This window comes from Zootoca vivipara, chromosome 8 (assembly GCF_965207765.1).
Source record: "Zootoca vivipara chromosome 8, rZooViv2.hap1.1, whole genome shotgun sequence".
Classification (NCBI taxonomy): domain Eukaryota; kingdom Metazoa; phylum Chordata; class Lepidosauria; order Squamata; family Lacertidae; genus Zootoca; species Zootoca vivipara.
In genome coordinates, this window is record NC_142591.1 from 23,517,652 (window position 1) to 23,536,734 (window position 19,083).

General features: G+C 44.9%; 1 protein-coding gene across 3 annotated transcripts in view; it reads left to right on the forward strand.

Annotated features, from left to right (window-relative positions):
• RIPK1 (receptor interacting serine/threonine kinase 1) overlaps positions 1–18,505 on the forward strand; it is a 28,223-nt gene extending 9,718 nt beyond the window's left edge. For 2 of the 3 annotated variants that reach the window (XM_035126374.3, XM_088675129.1), the window contains 9 exons: positions 76–213; positions 1,265–1,493; positions 1,608–1,757; positions 8,185–8,261; positions 10,358–10,448; positions 12,763–13,338; positions 15,404–15,472; positions 16,806–16,952; positions 18,031–18,505. In XM_035126374.3, coding sequence (XP_034982265.1) covers positions 76–213; positions 1,265–1,493; positions 1,608–1,757; positions 8,185–8,261; positions 10,358–10,448; positions 12,763–13,338; positions 15,404–15,472; positions 16,806–16,952; positions 18,031–18,326 — 1,773 coding nt within the window. In that variant the 3' untranslated portion in view covers positions 18,327–18,505. The remainder of the gene's footprint in view (positions 1–75; positions 214–1,264; positions 1,494–1,607; positions 1,758–8,184; positions 8,262–10,357; positions 10,449–12,762; positions 13,339–15,403; positions 15,473–16,805; positions 16,953–18,030) is intronic. The other variant, XM_035126375.3, reaches the window with a different exon arrangement.
• The last annotated feature ends 578 nt before the right edge of the window (positions 18,506–19,083 follow it).

Below are 19,083 nucleotides of genomic sequence, written 5' to 3' on the forward strand. Positions count from 1 at the left end.
AAAGTCAGTTTCTTGATCATGGCAGGTATAACTCAGTATATATACTAATATTCTGCTGTTTTTGCTTTATCGCAGACCTCTATTCCTTTGTCCGTGAAGGGGTGCTTCATCCTAGAGATCATTGAAGGAATGCTTTACTTAACTGAACAGGGCTTAGTTCACAAGGACCTAAAACCAGAAAATATCCTTGTAGATGAAGACTTTCATATTAAGGTACCATTAGCACATAGTTCCTGGATGGGTGACATGTCAGTCTTAGGGCTAAACCAGATGTGGGCATGATTTATAGCCAAGCCTGCCTGTTTGGCAAACCATGGTTTTGTGTGGCTGCAAATGTGCTGGCTCCCAGGGAGATTGCAGCCACTTTGCTTCTCTCCTAGTCCTTGTAGTTCGGTGTGATGTGGCAACTAAGGCAAGGAATGGCTTTGCATGGTGTCTGAACCCAGGATTGTTGCTCTGCTCTCTCCTCCTTAACCAAGATCTGCAGCCAGTATGTTCACATGGTTGCAGTAAGCTAAGCAGGCTTTTGCCCGCTATGCACATGTGGATGAGAAGGAAAACACACAGTTTCCCAGTGTTGTGCATTCCCTTCCTGGTATAGCAGGCCAGGAAAGGCTCTACCACATGCTTTTCTGAATGTTCAGATCAGTGCACTCCATTTGACCCGTTTAACCTTAAAAACACTATATTTAATTAAATAACAAAATACTTTGGGAAACATTCGCTGCCGCGCTAAGCATGTCGACTGCAAATTGTCCTCAACCGGAATATCCCCTAATGGGCACTGAACTTTAAGAAGGATATAGAGTGACAAACTGAAATGGGGTTAGAGAAAGGCAACAAAAGGCTGTCAGCATTAAGAAAAACAAGTCCTATGTGGAATGGTTTGAAAGAACTGGGCATGTTTAGCCTGGAAGAGAGAACACTGAGAGTGTGGGAACATCATAGGCAAATGCGTGTTCTCTGCTGCTTCCAGGGGTTGATTCAGTGGGCTTAAGATACAGGTAGGTAAATTTTGGTTGAGCGTTAAGTCAAACGTCTTGAGCAGCTGTGACAATGGAACCAATGACCTAGAGGGGTGGTGGGCTCTCCCTTCCTTTAAGTAGAGGGTGGATAGTCCATCTATAGTGAATGCTCTAGCTCTGGATTTCCTGCGCCAAGCAGGAAGTTGGAGAAGACGGCCTGTGAGGGTCTCATCAACTGTGTGCTTGTGTGATCTCAGTTGGACCTTGCTGCCGTAACGGTTCTCCATCCTTTCCTGCAGATAGCAGACCTTGGCGTTGCCCGTTTCAAAAGCTGGAGCAGGCTGACTAAAGAGGAGAGCATCCGGAAGATGAAAATCAACTGCAGCTCGAAGAGCAACGCCGGCACCCTTTTTTACATGGCCCCAGAACATTTGGCATCAGTTAACACCACTCCTGTGGAAAAATCAGACGTGTACAGCTTTGGCATAGTATTATGGGCCATCTTTGCCAACAAAGAACCCTATGAGAGTGAGTGCTTGTGACCAAATAACTCCGCTTGCTGAAGTGTTTTTAGCTGCACACGGTTATTTTTAAACAAAAAACAAAACAAACCCCCTGTTCAATTCCTCTCTCCCTCACCAGATGCTTTGACTGATGCGCAAATATACTTCTGCATCATGAATGGGGATAGGCCTCTCATAGAGGAGATTGAAGAAAGTTGCCCAGGAGAGATCATTACACTAATGAAACAATCTTGGAGTCAAAAGCCGGAGGAACGACCAACTTTTGCAGGTAGTGAGAGCGCATTTTTGCTGAAGTGGGTCCGGCAGTATTTGAGTGCAAGAGGAGGGCAGCCCTAAGGTCATATGGAATATTCCAGATGTTTAGTTGTTGGCTGGGTCGACAGGTGCAGTGGAATGAGGGAACAGCAAAGAGGTAACACTGCACTCCTCACAGGTGCCAAATCTATGGGGAAGTATGTGATGACAGGGCTGAGCCCCACCCAATCTTTAAGCACCCCACCAGGAGGGCCTCATTGGACCTTGTAATGGTGTTGATTGCTTCCTCACAAGTAAGCAGCTCCAAACCCCGTGCTTGGTTTTTACAGGGTTTTATTATATACATACAGTATGTACAAGACAGAGCATCAAAAAGCATGACTGTACTATTCAGATTCAGAATCCGGAAGCACCTCCCTTGTTGACCTCTGCCAACACAGCCCCCTGGGGACCTTGAACCTCCTCCGTTGGTCTGTCTTCTTTTCACCCCTTCTCTGTTGGGGTGAGGGTGCTGGTGGAGCGCCTTCTCCACTAGAGCTGCTCAGTTGAGGGACCGGCACTGTAGCTTCTGGAGCCTCCCCCTCTTGAGTGCTTTAGTCCACCCTCTGCAGCTCTCCCTCTGGAAACCTCGTCTCCTCAACATCCCTGAGGGTCTACACCTCCTCCTGAGCCCCAGTCCCACCTTCTGGAGGAAGCTGCCAGGCACTAGGCTCTGGGCCTCTGGCAGCGTCCGAGAGCCCTCTCTCCGATCCACCAGACTCTCCGCTGACCCCTGGTGGTCCTCTGACACGCCTCCCAACCCGTGTGATGTCACAAGTGCATGTCGCACATGTGACATCACACACATGCGACGAGCCCTCCTCCCCATGTCAGACAGAACTCACCACCTCTGGCACCCTTCAAACTATAGGGAGAGGTATACCCTTTTCTCAATAGTCATCCCTGTGAAACCCCCTACAAATAGGGAGTAGAAAAGGAATGGGCTGAATGTCAGTCTGGATCTATGGGAAACCAGAGTGATTTGCAGTGAATTGGAAAGGATTTCAGACCTTTGGTGGTTTAATAAGAGCAGCAACAAAATCAATTTCTCCTCAGCTCAAACTATACTGCTGAAACGACAAATGTTTGGGGTAGCCATTTTTTGTGTGGAAGGTCTGAGAGCTCCATTCAGTTCTGACATTAAAAATAAATAAATCCTGCACTCAGAATTCTTTGGTTCTAAGGCCCTAAACCAGGTATTCAAAAAGGCACAGGGGATTCATTGAAGACCGCTTTGCTAGCTCTCTTTCTTTCTCCAGGGGGAACTGGAAATCCCAAATGGGCTAAGGCATCACTGGGGGGGGGCAGGGGTATGTGGGCTATACCACTTAGCACCCGAAAGAATTATGAGAGCTAGAGTATGTTAAGTGTGCCAAGAGCTGTTAAGAGACCAGTGTTCCCATCACAGAGCTGGAATTTGCAGAGTTCCCTGCGAAGGGGGATTGCTTGTTAAATCAGCCTGGGAACTGTCCCTGAACGCAATAGCACTCTCCCCTCCTGTCGTTTCCAGCGACTGGTATTCAGAAGCATACTGCCTCAGGCTGTGGAGGAGAATGTAGCCATCATGGTTAGTTGCCCTCTCCTCCATGAATTTGTCCAATCAATCCTCTTTTAAAGCCATCTAAGTTGGTGGCCTTTGATGCCCACTGTGGGAGAGATTTCTGTGGTTTATTTTTAAAATATATATATATTTATTAAGAATTTTATACATACAAAAATACTAAACATAATAAGCACAAACAAAAATACTAAGAAAATACAACATACAAAAAGCAAAACACACACAAAAAGAAAAAATATACAAAATTCCAAAAAAGAAAAAAAACTTCTTATTTTTATAACCTTCTAAATCTAATGACTTCTTCGTCCTCCTCCTGCTACGCTTCCTTACAATTCATATTTAGTAAATTCTAAATCTTACATGAATTCTAAATTAGCATTAATATTATCATTATATTCTATCTATTTTTCCTTATCCTTAAAACACTCAACTATATCTTTCATCTTAATTCTAATTTCCCTATCTTCTAGCGATATTTATTTTCAAACCCTTGTATAATCTACAACATCCTTGTATCTCCCTCACCTTCACTTGATCAATCTATTACGTGTTTGTTTTTCAAATAACTTTTAAATTTCTTCCAATCCTCCTCCGCTGCTTCTTCACTCCGATCCCGGAGTCTCCCCATCAACTCAGCCAGTTCCATATATTCTATCACTTTCTTCTGCCATTCATCCACCGTTGGTAATTCTTCATTCTTCCAATTCTTTGCCAGTAGTATCCTTGCTGCTGCTGTGGCATACAAAAAGAAAACAACCTCTTTCTTGGGGATATCATCCCCTGTGATCCCAAGTAGAAAGGCCTCTGGTTTCTTAGCAAAAGTGCATTTCAGCACTTTTTTCAGTTCATTATAAATCTTTTCCCAGAAGTCTCTCACTTGGGGGCACGTCCACCACATGTGGAAGAAGGTACCTTCCTGCTTTTTGCATTTCCAGCACTTGTTGTCTTTTTTATGATAAATCTTAGCTAACTTTACCGGAGTCAGATACCATCTATACATCATTTTCATTAAATTCTCTTTTAAAACTGTACTCACGGTAAATTTCATATTGTGCTTCCATAACCTTTCCCAATCTTCCACCATGATGTTGTGCCCCACGTCATTTGCCCATTTGATCATAACACTTTTTGTTTGCTCGTCTTTCATATGCCATTCCAACAATACATTATACATTTTTGATAATTTTTTACTTTTAGAATCTAACAATTCTGTTTCTATTTTCGACTTTTGCATTTGAAAACCAACTTTCTTATCCATTTTAAACATCTCATTGATCTGATGATATTGAAACCAATCCGTTACTTTACTTTTCAACTCCTCATATCGTTTTAACTTCATGAGCTCATTATCTTGTATTAAAATATCCCTATATCTCAACCAATTTGTTGACATATTCAATCTTTTTTGAGTTTTGGCTTCCGCCGGTGAAATCCATCTGGGTGTTTTTGGTTCTATCAAGGCTTTATACCTATTCCAAACATTTAAAAGAGTTTTCCTGATAATATGATTTTTAAAACCTCTATGAACTTTGGCCTTGTCATACCATAAATATGCATGCCATCCAAAGGCATTATCATGACCTTCCAAATCTAGAACATCATCATTTTCTAAGGCAAACCATTCTCTTAACCAGCAAAAGGCTGCTACTTCAAAATAAATCTTCAAATCTGGTAGGGAAAAACCTCCTCTTTCTTTCACATCAGTTAATAATTTATATTTAATTCTAGGTTTTTTTCCTTGCCAGATGAATTTTGATAGAACCTTTTGCCATTCTTTAAAACAAGCAACATTATCTACAATTGGTAATGCTTGGAACAAAAATAACATTTTTGGCAATACATTCATCTTTATAACAGCAATACGGCCCATCATTGACAACTTTAAATTAGACCATCCTTCTAAGTCAGGGGTGTCAAACTCAAATTCATCGGGGGCCGCATCAGCAGTTTGGTCACCCTCAAAGGGCCGGTTGTATCTGTAGGACTATGTGTCCACTCTTTATTATCATAAATTATTGTCACTGCATTCAATTATTACTGTTTTTTGTAATAATGTAAGTAATAACTAGCTCTGAAAGCAGAAACATAGTCAGAATAATGGCAAGTAGATATTCAAATGTACAATTATTGTACAATTTATTGAAAAATGATTTTTGGTAACTGCACTGGGTGGTGGAGGCTCGCTAGGGTTTCATGCAGGACCTTTGCAGAGCTACTAGTACCTGGAGATGCTGGGGTCCTTCTGCATGCAGGACAGATGTTCTGCCAGTGAGCCACCGCCCTTCACCAAAGGGACTGGCTGAGGTTGACTCACTGGAGCTGCTCTCCTGGTTCCAGGGTTTAAGGGCCAGAAGTATAAAGCAGCATCCTATGTTTCTGAGGAGAGGGAGAGGGAGGGGAGGGGAGGGAGGAAGGGAGGGAGGGAGGGAGGGAGGGAGGAAGAAAAGAGGGAGTGGGAGGGAGAGAGGAAGGAAGGAAAGAGAGGAGAGAAAGAAGAGTAGGAAATAAGGAAGGGAATAAAGAAGAAAAGAAAAAGAAAGAGGGAGAGAAGACGGAAAGGGAGAAAGAAGGAAGGAAGTAGAGGGAAAGAAAGAATAAGAATGAGGGAGAGGAAGAAAGATAGGAAGGAAGGAAGGAAGGAAGGAAGGAAGGAAGGAAGGAAGGAAGGAAGGAAGGAAGGAAAGAGGGAGCAGGAGGGAGAGAGAAAGAAGAGTAGGAAAGAAGGAATAAAGAAGGAAAGAAAAAGAAAGAGGGAGAGAAGACAGAGATAAAGAAGGAAGGAAGGAGAGGGAAAGAAAGAATAAGAATGAGAGGAAGAAAGAAAGGGAAGGGGGGGGTCGCCGCCTTGATTCAGCGCCAAAAAAGAGCGCGAAAGGACCCAGGGGCAAAAAGCATTTCCCGTGCAGCATGAGGCAGCAGGTGTCCGTTTTAGGAGAAGTGCGTAAAGCCTCAGAGTTGCACGTTCGTGAGGCTGAGCCGCTGCTGAGCTCACGTTCATGAGGCTGAGCCACGGCAGGAGGAGGAGGAGGTGAGGCAAGAGGAGGCGGAGGTGGAGGCTTGCCAGGTCGGTGCCCAGCAGCGCCGTGTGGAGAGTCCCGAGCCTCTGGGACGCAGCAGTGCTCTGTAGCACTTTAAATCCTCCTCCTCCTCCTCCACGCGGCGCTGCTGGGTGCTTTGTCTGTGCTTCAGTAGCAGCAGCAGCAGCCATTTCCAGGCGCCGAGCCATGGCAGGAGGAGGAGGATTCAAAGTGCTACAGAGCTTGGGACTCTCCGTGCAGCAAGCTGCCTCCTCCTTCTCCTGCTGTGGCTCGGGGCGCTCCATGCAGCGCTGCTCCGGCTGCCTTTCTACCCCCCCCCGGCTCCAGCTGTTTGTTGGCGCTGCGCTTCAGCAGCATGGTCCCGCTGCTGGGTCCCGCTGGCTGGGGCGCTCGGCGGGCCACATGACGAGGTCTGGCGGGCCGGATTTGGCCCCCGGGCCTTGTGTTTGACACCCATGTTCTAAGTCATGTTTTATCTCTTTCCAAACTTTTTCATAATTATTTTTGAACAAATTGGTATTTTTAGCTGTCATATTCACCCCTAGGTATTTCACCTTTTTCACAAAAGTCAATCCCATAATATCTTGTAAGTTTTTAACTTCATCTATTGTCAAATTTTTGCCTAAAACCTTTGTCTTTGTTTTGTTTAATTTAAAACCTGCCAGCTGTCCGAACTCCTGAATCAGTTCCAGCGCTTTTAAAGCGCTTGTCTCTGGCTCCTGTAATGTCAATACTAAATCATCAGCAAAAGCTTTTAACTTATATTGCTTTGCGCCTACTGTGATTCCTTTCACCTCCTCATTCTTCCTAATCATGTTCAGTAAAACTTCCAGGACAGAGATAAACAAAAGAGGGGATAATAGGCACCCTTGCCTGGTACCCTTTTCGATCCTAATTTCCTCTGAGGCTATATTGTTTATTATAATTTTGGCTTTCTGGTCAGAATAAATTGCTTTTATGCCATTGATAAATCCTTGTCCCAAAGGAGATTTCTGTGGTTTAACTAGGTGCCGTGTGAAGTAGAACCTGCTCTGAGAGAGGGAGGAAAACTTGTCTCCTTCTACCTTCTACATGTCACACACAATGTCATACACTTCTGCCATGTCACAGTGGCGTAGCATAGGGTTGCCAGTGCCCGGAGCCATGTAGAGGGGAGGGGGGAAATGGACGGAGTATGCATGCACATTCAACTGCCTTATGGCATTCATGTCACCCAGGAGATCACAGCCACAGAGATAAGAAAAGAGTCATTCCTTTTCCTGGAGTTCTAGTTACAGGTAGGTAGCCGTGTTGGTCTGAGTCGAAGCAAAATAAAAAAATTCCTTCAGTAGCACCTTAAAGTCCAACTAAGTTTTTATTTTGGTATGAGCTTTCGTGTGCATGCACACTTCGTCAGATACACTTGAAACAGAAGAGCCTTCTGTTTCAAGTGTATCTGACGAAGTGTGCATGCACATGAAAGCTCATACTAAAATAAAAACTTAGTTGGTCTTTAAGGTGCTACTGAAGGAATCTTTCCCTGGAGTGGTCACTTCCTGCTTCGCATAGAGAAGCCATTTTCAATTGAACCCAGCGACGGAAGTGTGCAGCTTTATTGAGGCAGCACTGGGTGTTGAAATTTTGCACCCCCTAACAATTTTGCACCTGGGGCAACCGCCCCTGTGCCCTCCTGCCATGCTTTGCCACTGCCATAGCACTTCTTACTTGCCTTTATAAAAACAGCATTAGAACAGTCTCGTCTATTTTTCATTGAGACCGCTTTGGGGGGTTTCTTTTACTAATTGACTAATTCTTTACTACAGAAATCAATTTGACATACAAGCCATTTTATCAGCAGAACTTTGAAAAGGATGTCGAAGATGACTTGAGAAAGTTAAAAGTAAGTTGTCAAACATTTATGGCTGGGGGGGGGGGGGAAAGGGCGAGAATCACTGGTGAAAATTGTAGGGGAGCAGAGTCCGGCTATTAGGTAGGAGAAATTTCCTTAAAGTAAGAGCTGTCACACATCTGAGCAATCTCCTTCACTGGAAGCATTGAAGCAGAGATTGTCAGGGACGCGGTCGCTGCATCTGCATTGTAGATCCTGCAATAAGCAGAGGGGTGTACTTAAGGACTTCCTCAATCCCTTCCAATTCTATCCCTAAAATCATACAAAATCATAAGAAGAGCCTGTTGGATCAACCCAATGGTCCAGAATCCTGTTCTCAGCAGTGGTACCTGCCCTGTGGAGATAAATAGCCATACAACTTTTAGAATACATAGGAAGGCAGTCCTGTATAGGGAATATTTTTAAGGTTTGATGTTTTATTATCTCTCTATATCTGTTGGAAGCCAACCAGAGTGGCTGTGGCAACCCAGTCAGATGGACAGGGTATAATAATAATAATAATAATAATAATAATAATAATAATAATAATAATAATAATGGTAAAGGACCCCTGACAGTTAAGACGACTCTGGGGTTGCGGCACTCATCTTGCTTTACTGGCCGAGGGTGCCGGAAACCAGAGCAGCGCATGGAAATGCCATTTACCTTCCTGCTGCAGCGGTACCTATTTATCTACTTGCACTTTGACGTGCTTTCGAACTGCTAGGTCAGCAGGAGCTGGTACCGAACAATGGGAGCTCACCCCATCGCAGGGATTCGAACCGCCGACTTTCCTGTCGGCAAGCCCTAGTCTCTGTGGTTTAGAGACCACAGTGCCACCCGCATCCCAATAATAATAATAATAATAATAATAATAATAATAATAATAATGCCCAAATGCCTGTGTCAGGCTTCAAGGAATCTGATCCCCCCCTCCCTCACAGCAGGCTGCCAGTAATGAAAATACAAGAAGCTCTTACCAAGGTATTCTATTCAATAGTCAGGATGCTGTCTTTAGGATAATGCGTTGCTCTCAGTAATCTCCTCCCCCCTTTTACTCTCAGTCATCAGTAGCTCCACCCCTTTATACTGTGGCTGCATGAGGACCTTTTGTCTATTCACTTTCTGTCCTCCCACTTTAACAGCCCTCCTCGTTCTAGGAGAAGGGGCGGTCGGGAATGCTTTCTAATGATAATGTGTCAACTAGCTCTCCTGACTCTTCTGCTCCTCCTTCCTCTCCTTCCATTATCTCCCAGCTTTGTCCTTCTTCTGTCTCAGAGTCATGACCTTCTGCAAACCACTGTTGTAAGTCTATGCTGTCCTCCTCTTCTCGGGAAGGTTCAGGAGAATGGGGGGGGGGTGGGCTCCACCATTCCTCTTCAGTCCAGTCCCTGACAGCCTGTGAGAAACCTTCAAGCAGGAGCTGAGCACAAGAGCACTCACTTCTCCTGTGGTTTCCAGCAACTGGTATTCAGAAGCATCACTGTCTCCAGATGTGGAGACAGAGCATAGTCACCATGGCTATAGCCTTGCCCTCCATGACTTTGTCCACTCCTCTTTTAAAGTCACCCAAACTGGTGGCCATCGTTGCCTCCTGTGGAAGTGAGTTCCATGCTTTAACTCAGGCATCCCCAAACTGCGGCCCTCCAGATGTTTTGGCCTACAACTCCCATGATCTCTAGCTAACAGGACCAGTGGTCGGGGAAGATGGGAATTGTAGTCCAAAACATCTGGAGGGCCGAAGTTTGGGGATGCCTGCTTTAACTATACATTGCATGAAGAATTACTTTATCTGCCATGGCTATTTCAACGTTTGGCTTCATTGAGTGTCCACAAATTCTAGTGTTAGGAGAGAAGCAGTAGTAGGGCTGCTCCCTCGGTCTCTCTCTGCCATTCGCACATTAACTGGAGTGTCTGAAATGGGAAAGCCTAAATATGTAAACCTCTAGACGTGTAGCTTTCCCTGTGCAACAGGGTTTCTGACATCCTTAGTCATACAGTCCATCAGGGTTTTGCTTGATGGGCACCTTAAGCAACATTCCCCTAGAGGTTCTAGGTTCTTCCAGTGATTCACTCAGGTATTTAGTTGCTGTTGTTCTCTGCGACAGGAAAAGTACCCTGAGCCAACGGAACTTATAAAAAGGATGCAGTCTCTCCAAGTGGATGCCATGGCAGAACCACCAAGCAATGGCCGGATGGGTAATTCATTTCAGTTGCTTAAGAGTTCATCCTTTTGCATTCCACATTTTGGGCGACTGGTGCACATTTCTTTACGATAACAAGGACACCCATTAAAAAAAAACAATCAAAGCCAAAGTACTTTTCGTTTCAGCGCTGATTAGGGCCAGTGCAGATTACAGTTTGTCTCTACTTTGTAAATAAATCATATCAGAGCTGGAGATTTTGCCTGGACTCTGGTTTATGACTCAAATTAGAGTATGTGTATATTTTATGATAGCGTCACATAAGTGATGAAGTCGGTTTGGAGTGGAGAATTCATCATCCCATCTGTTTCTCTTTTTGGGGGGCAGAGGAAGCCCACACAGACAAACAGACAGTGCCTGGTGAAATCCCATAGTGTAGAAGCAGCAGGGGCTGAGCAGGATTTCCACAATAACAAGAAGCCAAGAACCATTCACACTTCCAAAAGTCATTATTCTTGCCGTCTATATTCAGAGTCTACAGCTACCAAAAGGCTCTTGACCTTTGGATATTAGGCTGTAACGCACAGCCTGAGGTGTAGCAGCCGCCCAAGGAAACCTGCCAGCAGGCCTCAGGGTGGATCAATACCACTGGCCCCTTTGGGTCATCCTGTTGGGTTGGCATAAGAACAAAGACCACGCCTCCTTTTTACTTTTGGGGGGGTTCTGCTTGCCAGAAAGCACGAGGTAGAGTAGCATCCTCTTACTTTTTGTAGCACCTGTTAATATTGGAAGTGGGTTGTTGTTGTTTTTTAAAAAAATGTTTGCTAGCAGTTATTTATGCTGATTTCAACCTGACCTTCTGAATAGTCAGAATAGAGCAGGGCTGGGTGATAACTGGTTTTCAACATCGCAATACACTGATATATCACATTGTCTGAAGTAAGGAAGGAGCCATGCAGAGGCATTAACTGCCTTCACAGTTTTTCCTGCATCATGATTTTTGCACAGCGCGCGAGCACACACACACATCATGATTGTGATATATTGCCAGGTCTAAAATTATGAAACCAACATCATGATAACATCATGATATGGACTTCAAACCAGTTTGGGACAATAAATCGATATACTGCTCAGCCCTAGAATAGGGTGGTGGTGTGAACACACTTAATTCTTCCAACTGGGGGGAGTTATTTTGTATTCCTTTGTCCTTCTAAGCTTCTAAATCCCTCCCCCCCCCCAAGTGTGTTGAGTGGAAGTTTAGTTAGAGCACTTTCTATAATCTTCTGGTTTTGGAAGGCTTCCTTCTAGTTCTCTCTGGTTGTGATTTTGAAGGATGATGCCTTCACTTATCGTTTGCTGAGCCATGGAAAATGGCAATCAATGCTAGAACTTCATGCCAGAGCACAGTGGTAAGGCAATGCAGCAGTTTATGGCATCTTCCAGATGATAGCAAGTTAAGACACATTTTTGTGGAAGGGGACCAATCTTTGTTTTATTAAAGCATAGCAACCCAATGAGCTTTTCATGCTTACAGCACAATTCAGTGCAAATTTACTTAGAAGTAAGTCCCATTGAGTTCATCGAGATCCAAAGTGTGTAGGATAGGTTAGGGCAGGGGTCAGCAAACTTTTGCAACTGGGGGCCGGTCCACTGTCCTTCAGACCTTGTGGGGGGGCGGACTATATTTTGAAAATAAATATGAACAAATTCCTATGCCCCACAAATAACCCAGAGATGCATTTTAAATAAAAGGACACATTCTACTCATGTAAAAACATGCTGATTCTCGGACTGTCTGCGGGCCGGATTTAGAAGGTGATTGGGCCGCATCCGGCCCCCAGGCCTTAGTTTGGGAACCCCTGGGTTAGGGAAAGCTGTGCCCCTCCCTATGCTACTGGACTGTTGGGAACTGTAGTCCAACAGTATTAGGAGACCCATAGGGTTCCCATCCTTGGATGCAGCCTTGAGTCTCACCAAGCTGCTAGAACATGGGTAGGCAACCTAAGACCCATGGGCTGGATGTGGCCCAATCGCCTTCTAAATCCGGCCCGTGGACAGTCCGGGAATCAGCGTGTTTCTACATGACTAGAATGTGTCCTGTTATTTAAAATGGATCTCTGGGTGTTTTTACATGAGTAGAATGTGTGCTTTTATTTAGAAATGCATCTCTGGGTTATTTGTGGGGCATAGGAATCTGCCCATTTTTAAATTCTTTTTTCAAAATTTAGTACGGTCCCCCACAAGGTCTGAGGGACAGTGGACCGGCCCCCTGCTGAAAAAGTTTGCTGACCCCTGTGCTAGAACACTGCAGTGAAATCTCTGCAAAGCAATCCATCCTCTTAGGCCTCTCCCTTTCTGCCCTGCAGATCTGCCCGGCTCCCTGCACAGCTCTCCGTGTCCTGAGGCAAGCAACACCGTAGATGAAGGCATGTTTGCGGCTTGCCCGGTCAACGAACCTGTGGAGAGCTGCGAAACATCCTTGGAACCTCCAGTGACCTTGGAGCGGAAACTGCAGGACGAGCTGAACTACCACCTGCATGGCAGCAGGATGGACAAGGCGGAAGGCCGTTCCGTGCCGCACAGTGCTGAAATGCTGGAGGAGGAGAGGAGGAGGAAGGTGTCTCACGACCCGTATGCAAAGGCACCTGCCGCCCGACTGATGCAGGAGTCCCACCTGAGATCTGCGGACCTGTACAATCGTCAGTGGAAACCATCGCCAATCAGAGCTACTCCAGAAAGGGGAAATAATATCCTGCTGAATCCAGTTAGGCACTATGGGCCCGGACCTGCAAATCTCAGAGCATCTGTAAGCCCAGAAGATCTCTACGGATCAGCCAATCCCTTTAGCTTCAATAAACCGCCTGTACCTGAATCTGGTGTGGATCGTCAACCTAACCCGTTCAGGCCTTACTATTTTGGCAAAAGCTTCAGTGCAGAAACTGGTAAGTGAACTGATTGAGGGTCTTCCTCTTGTTCCTCAAGGGAGAAAGAGCACACATGCCTAACACCAGCAGATATCTGAAGAAGTGTGCATTTGAATCATGAAATACTGTTTGTGGTGCAGTTTCTACAGAGAGCAGGTGGCGCTCTGGGACCCAGGTGGCGCTGTGGTTAAACCACTGAGCCTAGGGCTTGCTGATCAGAAGGTCGGCAGTTCGAATCCCTGTGACGGGGTGAGCTCCCGTTGCTTGGTCCCAGCTCCTGCCAACCTAGCAGTTCGAAAGCACATCAAACTGCAAGTAGATAAATAGGAACCGCTACAGCGGGAAGGTAAACGGCGTTTCCATCATAGCTGCCAAGTTTTCCCTTTTCTCACGAGGAAGCCTATTTGGCATAAGGGAATTTCCCTTTAAAAAAGGGAGAACGTGGCAGCTATGGTTTCCATGTGCTGCTCTGGTTTGCCAGAAGCGGCTTTGTCATGCTGGCCACATGACCTGGAAGCTATATGCCGGCTCCCTCGGCCAATAATGCGAGATGAGCGCGCAACCCCAGAGTCGGTCACGACTGGACCTAATGGTCAGGGGTCCCTTTACCTTTACCTTCCACAGAGAGCAGTAGCGCTGCTGTTCGTTGTGCTGTATTTTATTTGTACTGTATTGTTTTCTTAGGAATGTCGTGTTTCATTATCAATGTTGTAAGTTGTGCTCCATTTTGGAGGAAGATGAGATATCCATCTATACGTAAGAGATACTCCAGCCCCCTAAAAACTGGGTGGTGGCCCTTTCGTGCCATTGTACTAAAAGGGCTTTTGATCCGGTGGAATCACCTCAGAAGACGAGGGAAGGTTTTTGCCAGTCCCCTTTGCCCAGCAATCCGCAGTGTGCTCTGGAGCAGTTTTATTTGTTTGTTTGTAATTAAATCTCTTACCTGCCCTTCAACAATAATCCTGTAGGTTGTAACAATAAAATATACAATTATAAAACAAATAATGTAGGGACCCAGGTGGCGCTGTGGTTAAACCACTGAGCCTAGGGCTTGCTGATCAGAAGGTCGGCGGTTCGAATCCCTGTGACGGGGTGAGCTCCCGTTGCTTGGTCCCAGCTCCTGCCAACCTAGCAGTTCGAAAGCACATCAAAATGCAAGTAGATAAATAGGGACCGCTACAGCGGGAAGGTGAACGGTGTTTCCATGTGCTGCTCTGGTTTGCCAGAAGCGGCTTTGTCATGCTGGCCACATGACCTGGAAGCTATACACCGGCTCCCTCGGCCAATAATGCAAGATGAGCGCCGCAACCCCAGAGTCGGTCACGACTGGACCTAATGGTCAGGGGTCCTTTTACCTTTACCTAAAACAAATAATAGAGTTACAACCATAAAACAAACTTAAGCAAGTGTTTCGAGGGCGAATCGGCAAAAACACCCTTGGCTTCTCTCTTTGGCGGCATATGCCTCCTCTGGTGTAAGAGCACTAGGAATGCTGGTTGGCTATCATTCTGTACTGCACTGGCTGTGGGGCTGAATAGAAATTGCTAACTTAATAATATTCATCAGTTGCATCTATAGGCTACCTTTTGGACAAGGTGCCTCAGGCAGTTTATTAACAAGTGGTGCCAAACATCCTCAGGCCTATTTCAGGAGCTGATGGTGCTGGCTCCCTTGCCCGATGTCTTCCCTCAGGGTACACACATCCCAAGGAGCTCCAGGGAAGGTGGGTCTTGGTTGGTCCCAACTCTGCAGGAACTTTCTGGCTCGTCAGCCTTGTGGGCTGCAAATGTGGCTCCGTGACAGTCAGCAAGTACAGCACTGGAAGCTTAGGGAGGACTTCATTCTGTCGGAAGTCAGTGTGGTCTTCTGAAAAGTACTGCCTTCTCGCAGTTGCTGCTCTCCCAAGACCACCACTTTTGTATTGTGAAGTATCCACCTGTCGAAATTCCCTAACCTGCATTAATGATGCAGAAGCTCTTTTGCACCTGGGTAGGTTTTTATCTGAGTAGGTTTTTGCACTGTCAAGAGTTTAATGTTTCAAGAGCAGTGGCGCAGTTTTCACACAATTTGCATACCTGTTTAGATCCAGAGGAATCGACCTCTTTTATGAAGACAAACTTCGCCCATACGCCTATACACAAAGAGAATTCAGGTAAAAAGCTTCCTGTAGTTATTTCTTAACATGAGCAGTATGATCTCAACATGAGGGGTCTGGACTCTTTAAGGCTATAATACCATTTGGTAGCTCTAAAGCAGAAGTACGGAAGCTCCAATCCATAGGCCAGTCTTGGCCTACACGGCCATTTCCCTCCAATCATATCCACCTGTCCATCAGCTGATGTCACACATGAAATGAGCTGATCGACCAGGGTGGGTGGGATCCAATTCTGCCTTGGCTGAGTGTGCCTATTCCCAGCGTCCAAATTTGTAGGATTTAACTCTGCTTTTCCAGGGCTTATTTGGCACACTAGTTGGATTTTTGGAGGGGCCCAAGGTGCAAACAGCATAGACTATGTTAGGTTGCAGAACTGGTCCCTGCAATCTGCTCCTTCCACAAGGAGAGAGTTTGAGATTCCCTTTTGTGGTGCTGTTCCCTTTCAAAATGAAAAAAAGCCAGAGTTCTGGAGCTCCAGAAACAGCTGCTTGCTTGATCTCAACAAGATACAGTCATATTCACTGAACGAAGTCTCAAAATGCATTATCTATTTGACTCAAAAGACTTAATTCTTGAAACGTTTTTGAAACACTGTTGATATAGAACAGTGATGTCCAGCCAGTTGACTGCGATCTACAGGGTAGATCCCTCCAAAAAACTCAACAATTCTGGCCTCTCCTCCTAAAAAAAGCTCAACAACTCTGGGTAGATCACTTCCAGTTTGTTTAGACTGGAAGTAGATCACAGTCTCTTGGGAGTTAGACTGATATAGAAAGCCAACATGTTTTCTCTTTGGGGAGTTTGTTGTCTTGTCTTACTGATCTGACTGACACAAGCTTTCAAAGGTTTGCTATAATTTTAACTCTTAACAAAGAACTATTGGAGCAGCCTGGCTTGCTCAGTTGGTTAGAGCATGGTGCTTATAATGGCAAGGTCACAGATTCGATTTCCGTATGGTACAGCTGCATATTCCTGCATTGCAGGGGGTTAGACTAGATGATCCTCAGGGTCCCTTCCAACTCTACAATTCTATCATTCCATGATTAACTATACCAGTCACCAACGTGAGAAATAAACCTGATTGTGTAAATATGCCCTTGTAACATAAATTCTAAGAGCAAGAACCATTTCTTCCTTGATGTGAACTACCCAACATATAAGTGCAGCATTCAAATAATGCATTTTACTATTTCCATCTTAAAATTAACATGTGTGAACACACAGGTCAGTAATTCATCCCCCTGCACTGTCCCTGTGCTCATTTTGTTTGTGTGTAGTTTTATATTTGCTTTATTAAACGGGTGTTTTTTAAAAATTGTCTTACATACAGGAGAACCTGCAAGCTACAATATATATAATAGTAGTGCAATTCAGATAGGCTCTCACAACGTCTTAACCATTAGACAAAAGCCTCAACAAATATGTACTATGCCGGAAAATACTCATTATAATCCTGCAGATTACCAGAAACTGTTTGGTAAGTACTGAAGTTAAAACATTTTTCTTCCTTAATGAAATAGCACTTGCTTTCAAAGCATTTGCCTTTGAAACTCTGTTCCGTCCCCCTATCGAATGCTTCGGGTTACACGCTCTGCTAACGTGGCAGTAGATTCCCCTTGTTGCCCAGGGATGCGAGCGGAAGTCAAACTCCAGCGACGCAGCAGAAGCGGGAGACGCCATTAGCGAAAGCGCACCTCATTTTACGAGTGGTTTCTGGTTACAAACGGACCTCCGGAACAAATTAAGTTCATACCTGGAGGTACCACTGTAGTACTAATAGTACTGATAGTACTACTACTACTACTAGTAGTAGTAGTAGTAGTAGTAGTAACAAAAATATTAATCTGTAGAAACAGAGGTGCTAGTAATCTCCACAAAACACAGACTTTGCAGTCAGATTTCGGGATTCTGACCCTGAAGATTCTAGTCTTCTAGCTTGTATCCCTTAATGCCACTGGTGGCAAGTTGCTGCCTCTTAGACTGTGACGCACAGTGATGCTATTGTTGCTGCATGCTAGAACTTCTCTTCCTTTCCTTCTCCCACACTTTCATAAATAAGTGTCCCAATTCAGTAGGAAAAAACTATTTTCCCCAGTTGCTGTTGTTTTTTAAAGTGTAGCAAATCATGTAGCAATGCAGTCTTGTGGCATTTTCAGACAATTCTGACTGGCTCAGAATTCACCCTCAAATGGAGGTTCCATGGTTAATATACAGTATTGGCATAGGGACGCGGGTGGCACTGTGGTCTGAACCACTGAGCCTCTTGGGCTTTCTGATCGGAAGGTTGGCAGTTCGAATCCCCACGACTATGTTGTCTTTGACTGGGCTTAATCGTCCAGGGGTCCTTTACCTTATATATGTTTTTATGTATATTGGCATGCACTCAGAGTCCTGCATTCACTGTTAGCAGCAGGATTGGCCGGCTTGCCCCCTCGCATCCATGTTTCTCATGCAAGATGGAGTTTGTCAGGATCTTCCTATTGTCTCCGTGAACAAAAGAAATGGCGTTCCGTCGCCAAAGCACTAAAGAAACATTTTCCTTTTGTCGCCACCAGAGAACGCTGCTCTCGTTTCAGAAGTGCAACTGAACCTCGTGAGAGATAATATGGGAAAGAAGTGGAAACCCACTGCACGGCAGCTGGGCTTCAGCGACCCTGACCTGGAGGAAATTGACCATGACTACGAGCGGGATGGGTTAAAGGAAAAAGTTTATCAAATGTTTCAGAGGTGGCTGATGAAGGAAGGGAGCAAAGGAGCAACAGTGGGAAAGCTGGCCAGAGCTCTCTTTGCTAGCCAGAGGATAGATCTCCTTGCCAAAATAAAGCAGGAGTCGGAAGTGAGTAACAAATGAGAGTCATAAACCAGCATAAACTACTTTGCAGAGCTTCCTACAGGGAAAAGTATGGACATTTTGCTTTACAGTATCTTGATTGCCATTATGAATGCTCTGGTGCTGCCTGTATAGAATTTGCCGTCAAATGAATGTATTTGTATAATTTTAATAAAAAATACCAATCCAATATAAATGGACGCAAGACTGCTCCTCTAGCTTTATTGTAAATAATAAAATATTATCAGATACAAAAACTGAAAGCATATATCAATCTTGAGTCTCTCACTATTAGCATATAGTAAGAACCAAGCAAGGAAAGACTGAGGAAAACTGCACTTTCTAGCAATACCACTGCTGTTGCTCTTCTTTTTTAAATTAGTTTTTATTAAAAGTTTTGTTTGTTTGTTACAAAACAGATAATCTCCTTGACATCTGATAGGAGGGTGTTCCACAGAGCGGGCGCCACTGCCAAGAAGGCCCCCTGCCTGGTTCCCTGTAGCCTCACTTCTCGCAGTGAGGGACATAGCTGCCAAGTTTTCCCTTTTCTCGCGAGGAAGCCTATTCAGCATAAGGGAAAATCCCTTTAAAAAAGGGATAACTTGGCAGCTATGGTGAGGGAACCACTGGAAGGACCTCAGAGCTGGACCTGAAAAATGGGGGTTGAGATGCTCCTTCAGCCACTGATCTGCCATTCAATCCTGTACACGGGATTTGATCCTAAGGAACTGTGCACAGGATTTCAGACTAAGTGTGGCTAATCATTGTATCTCGATGT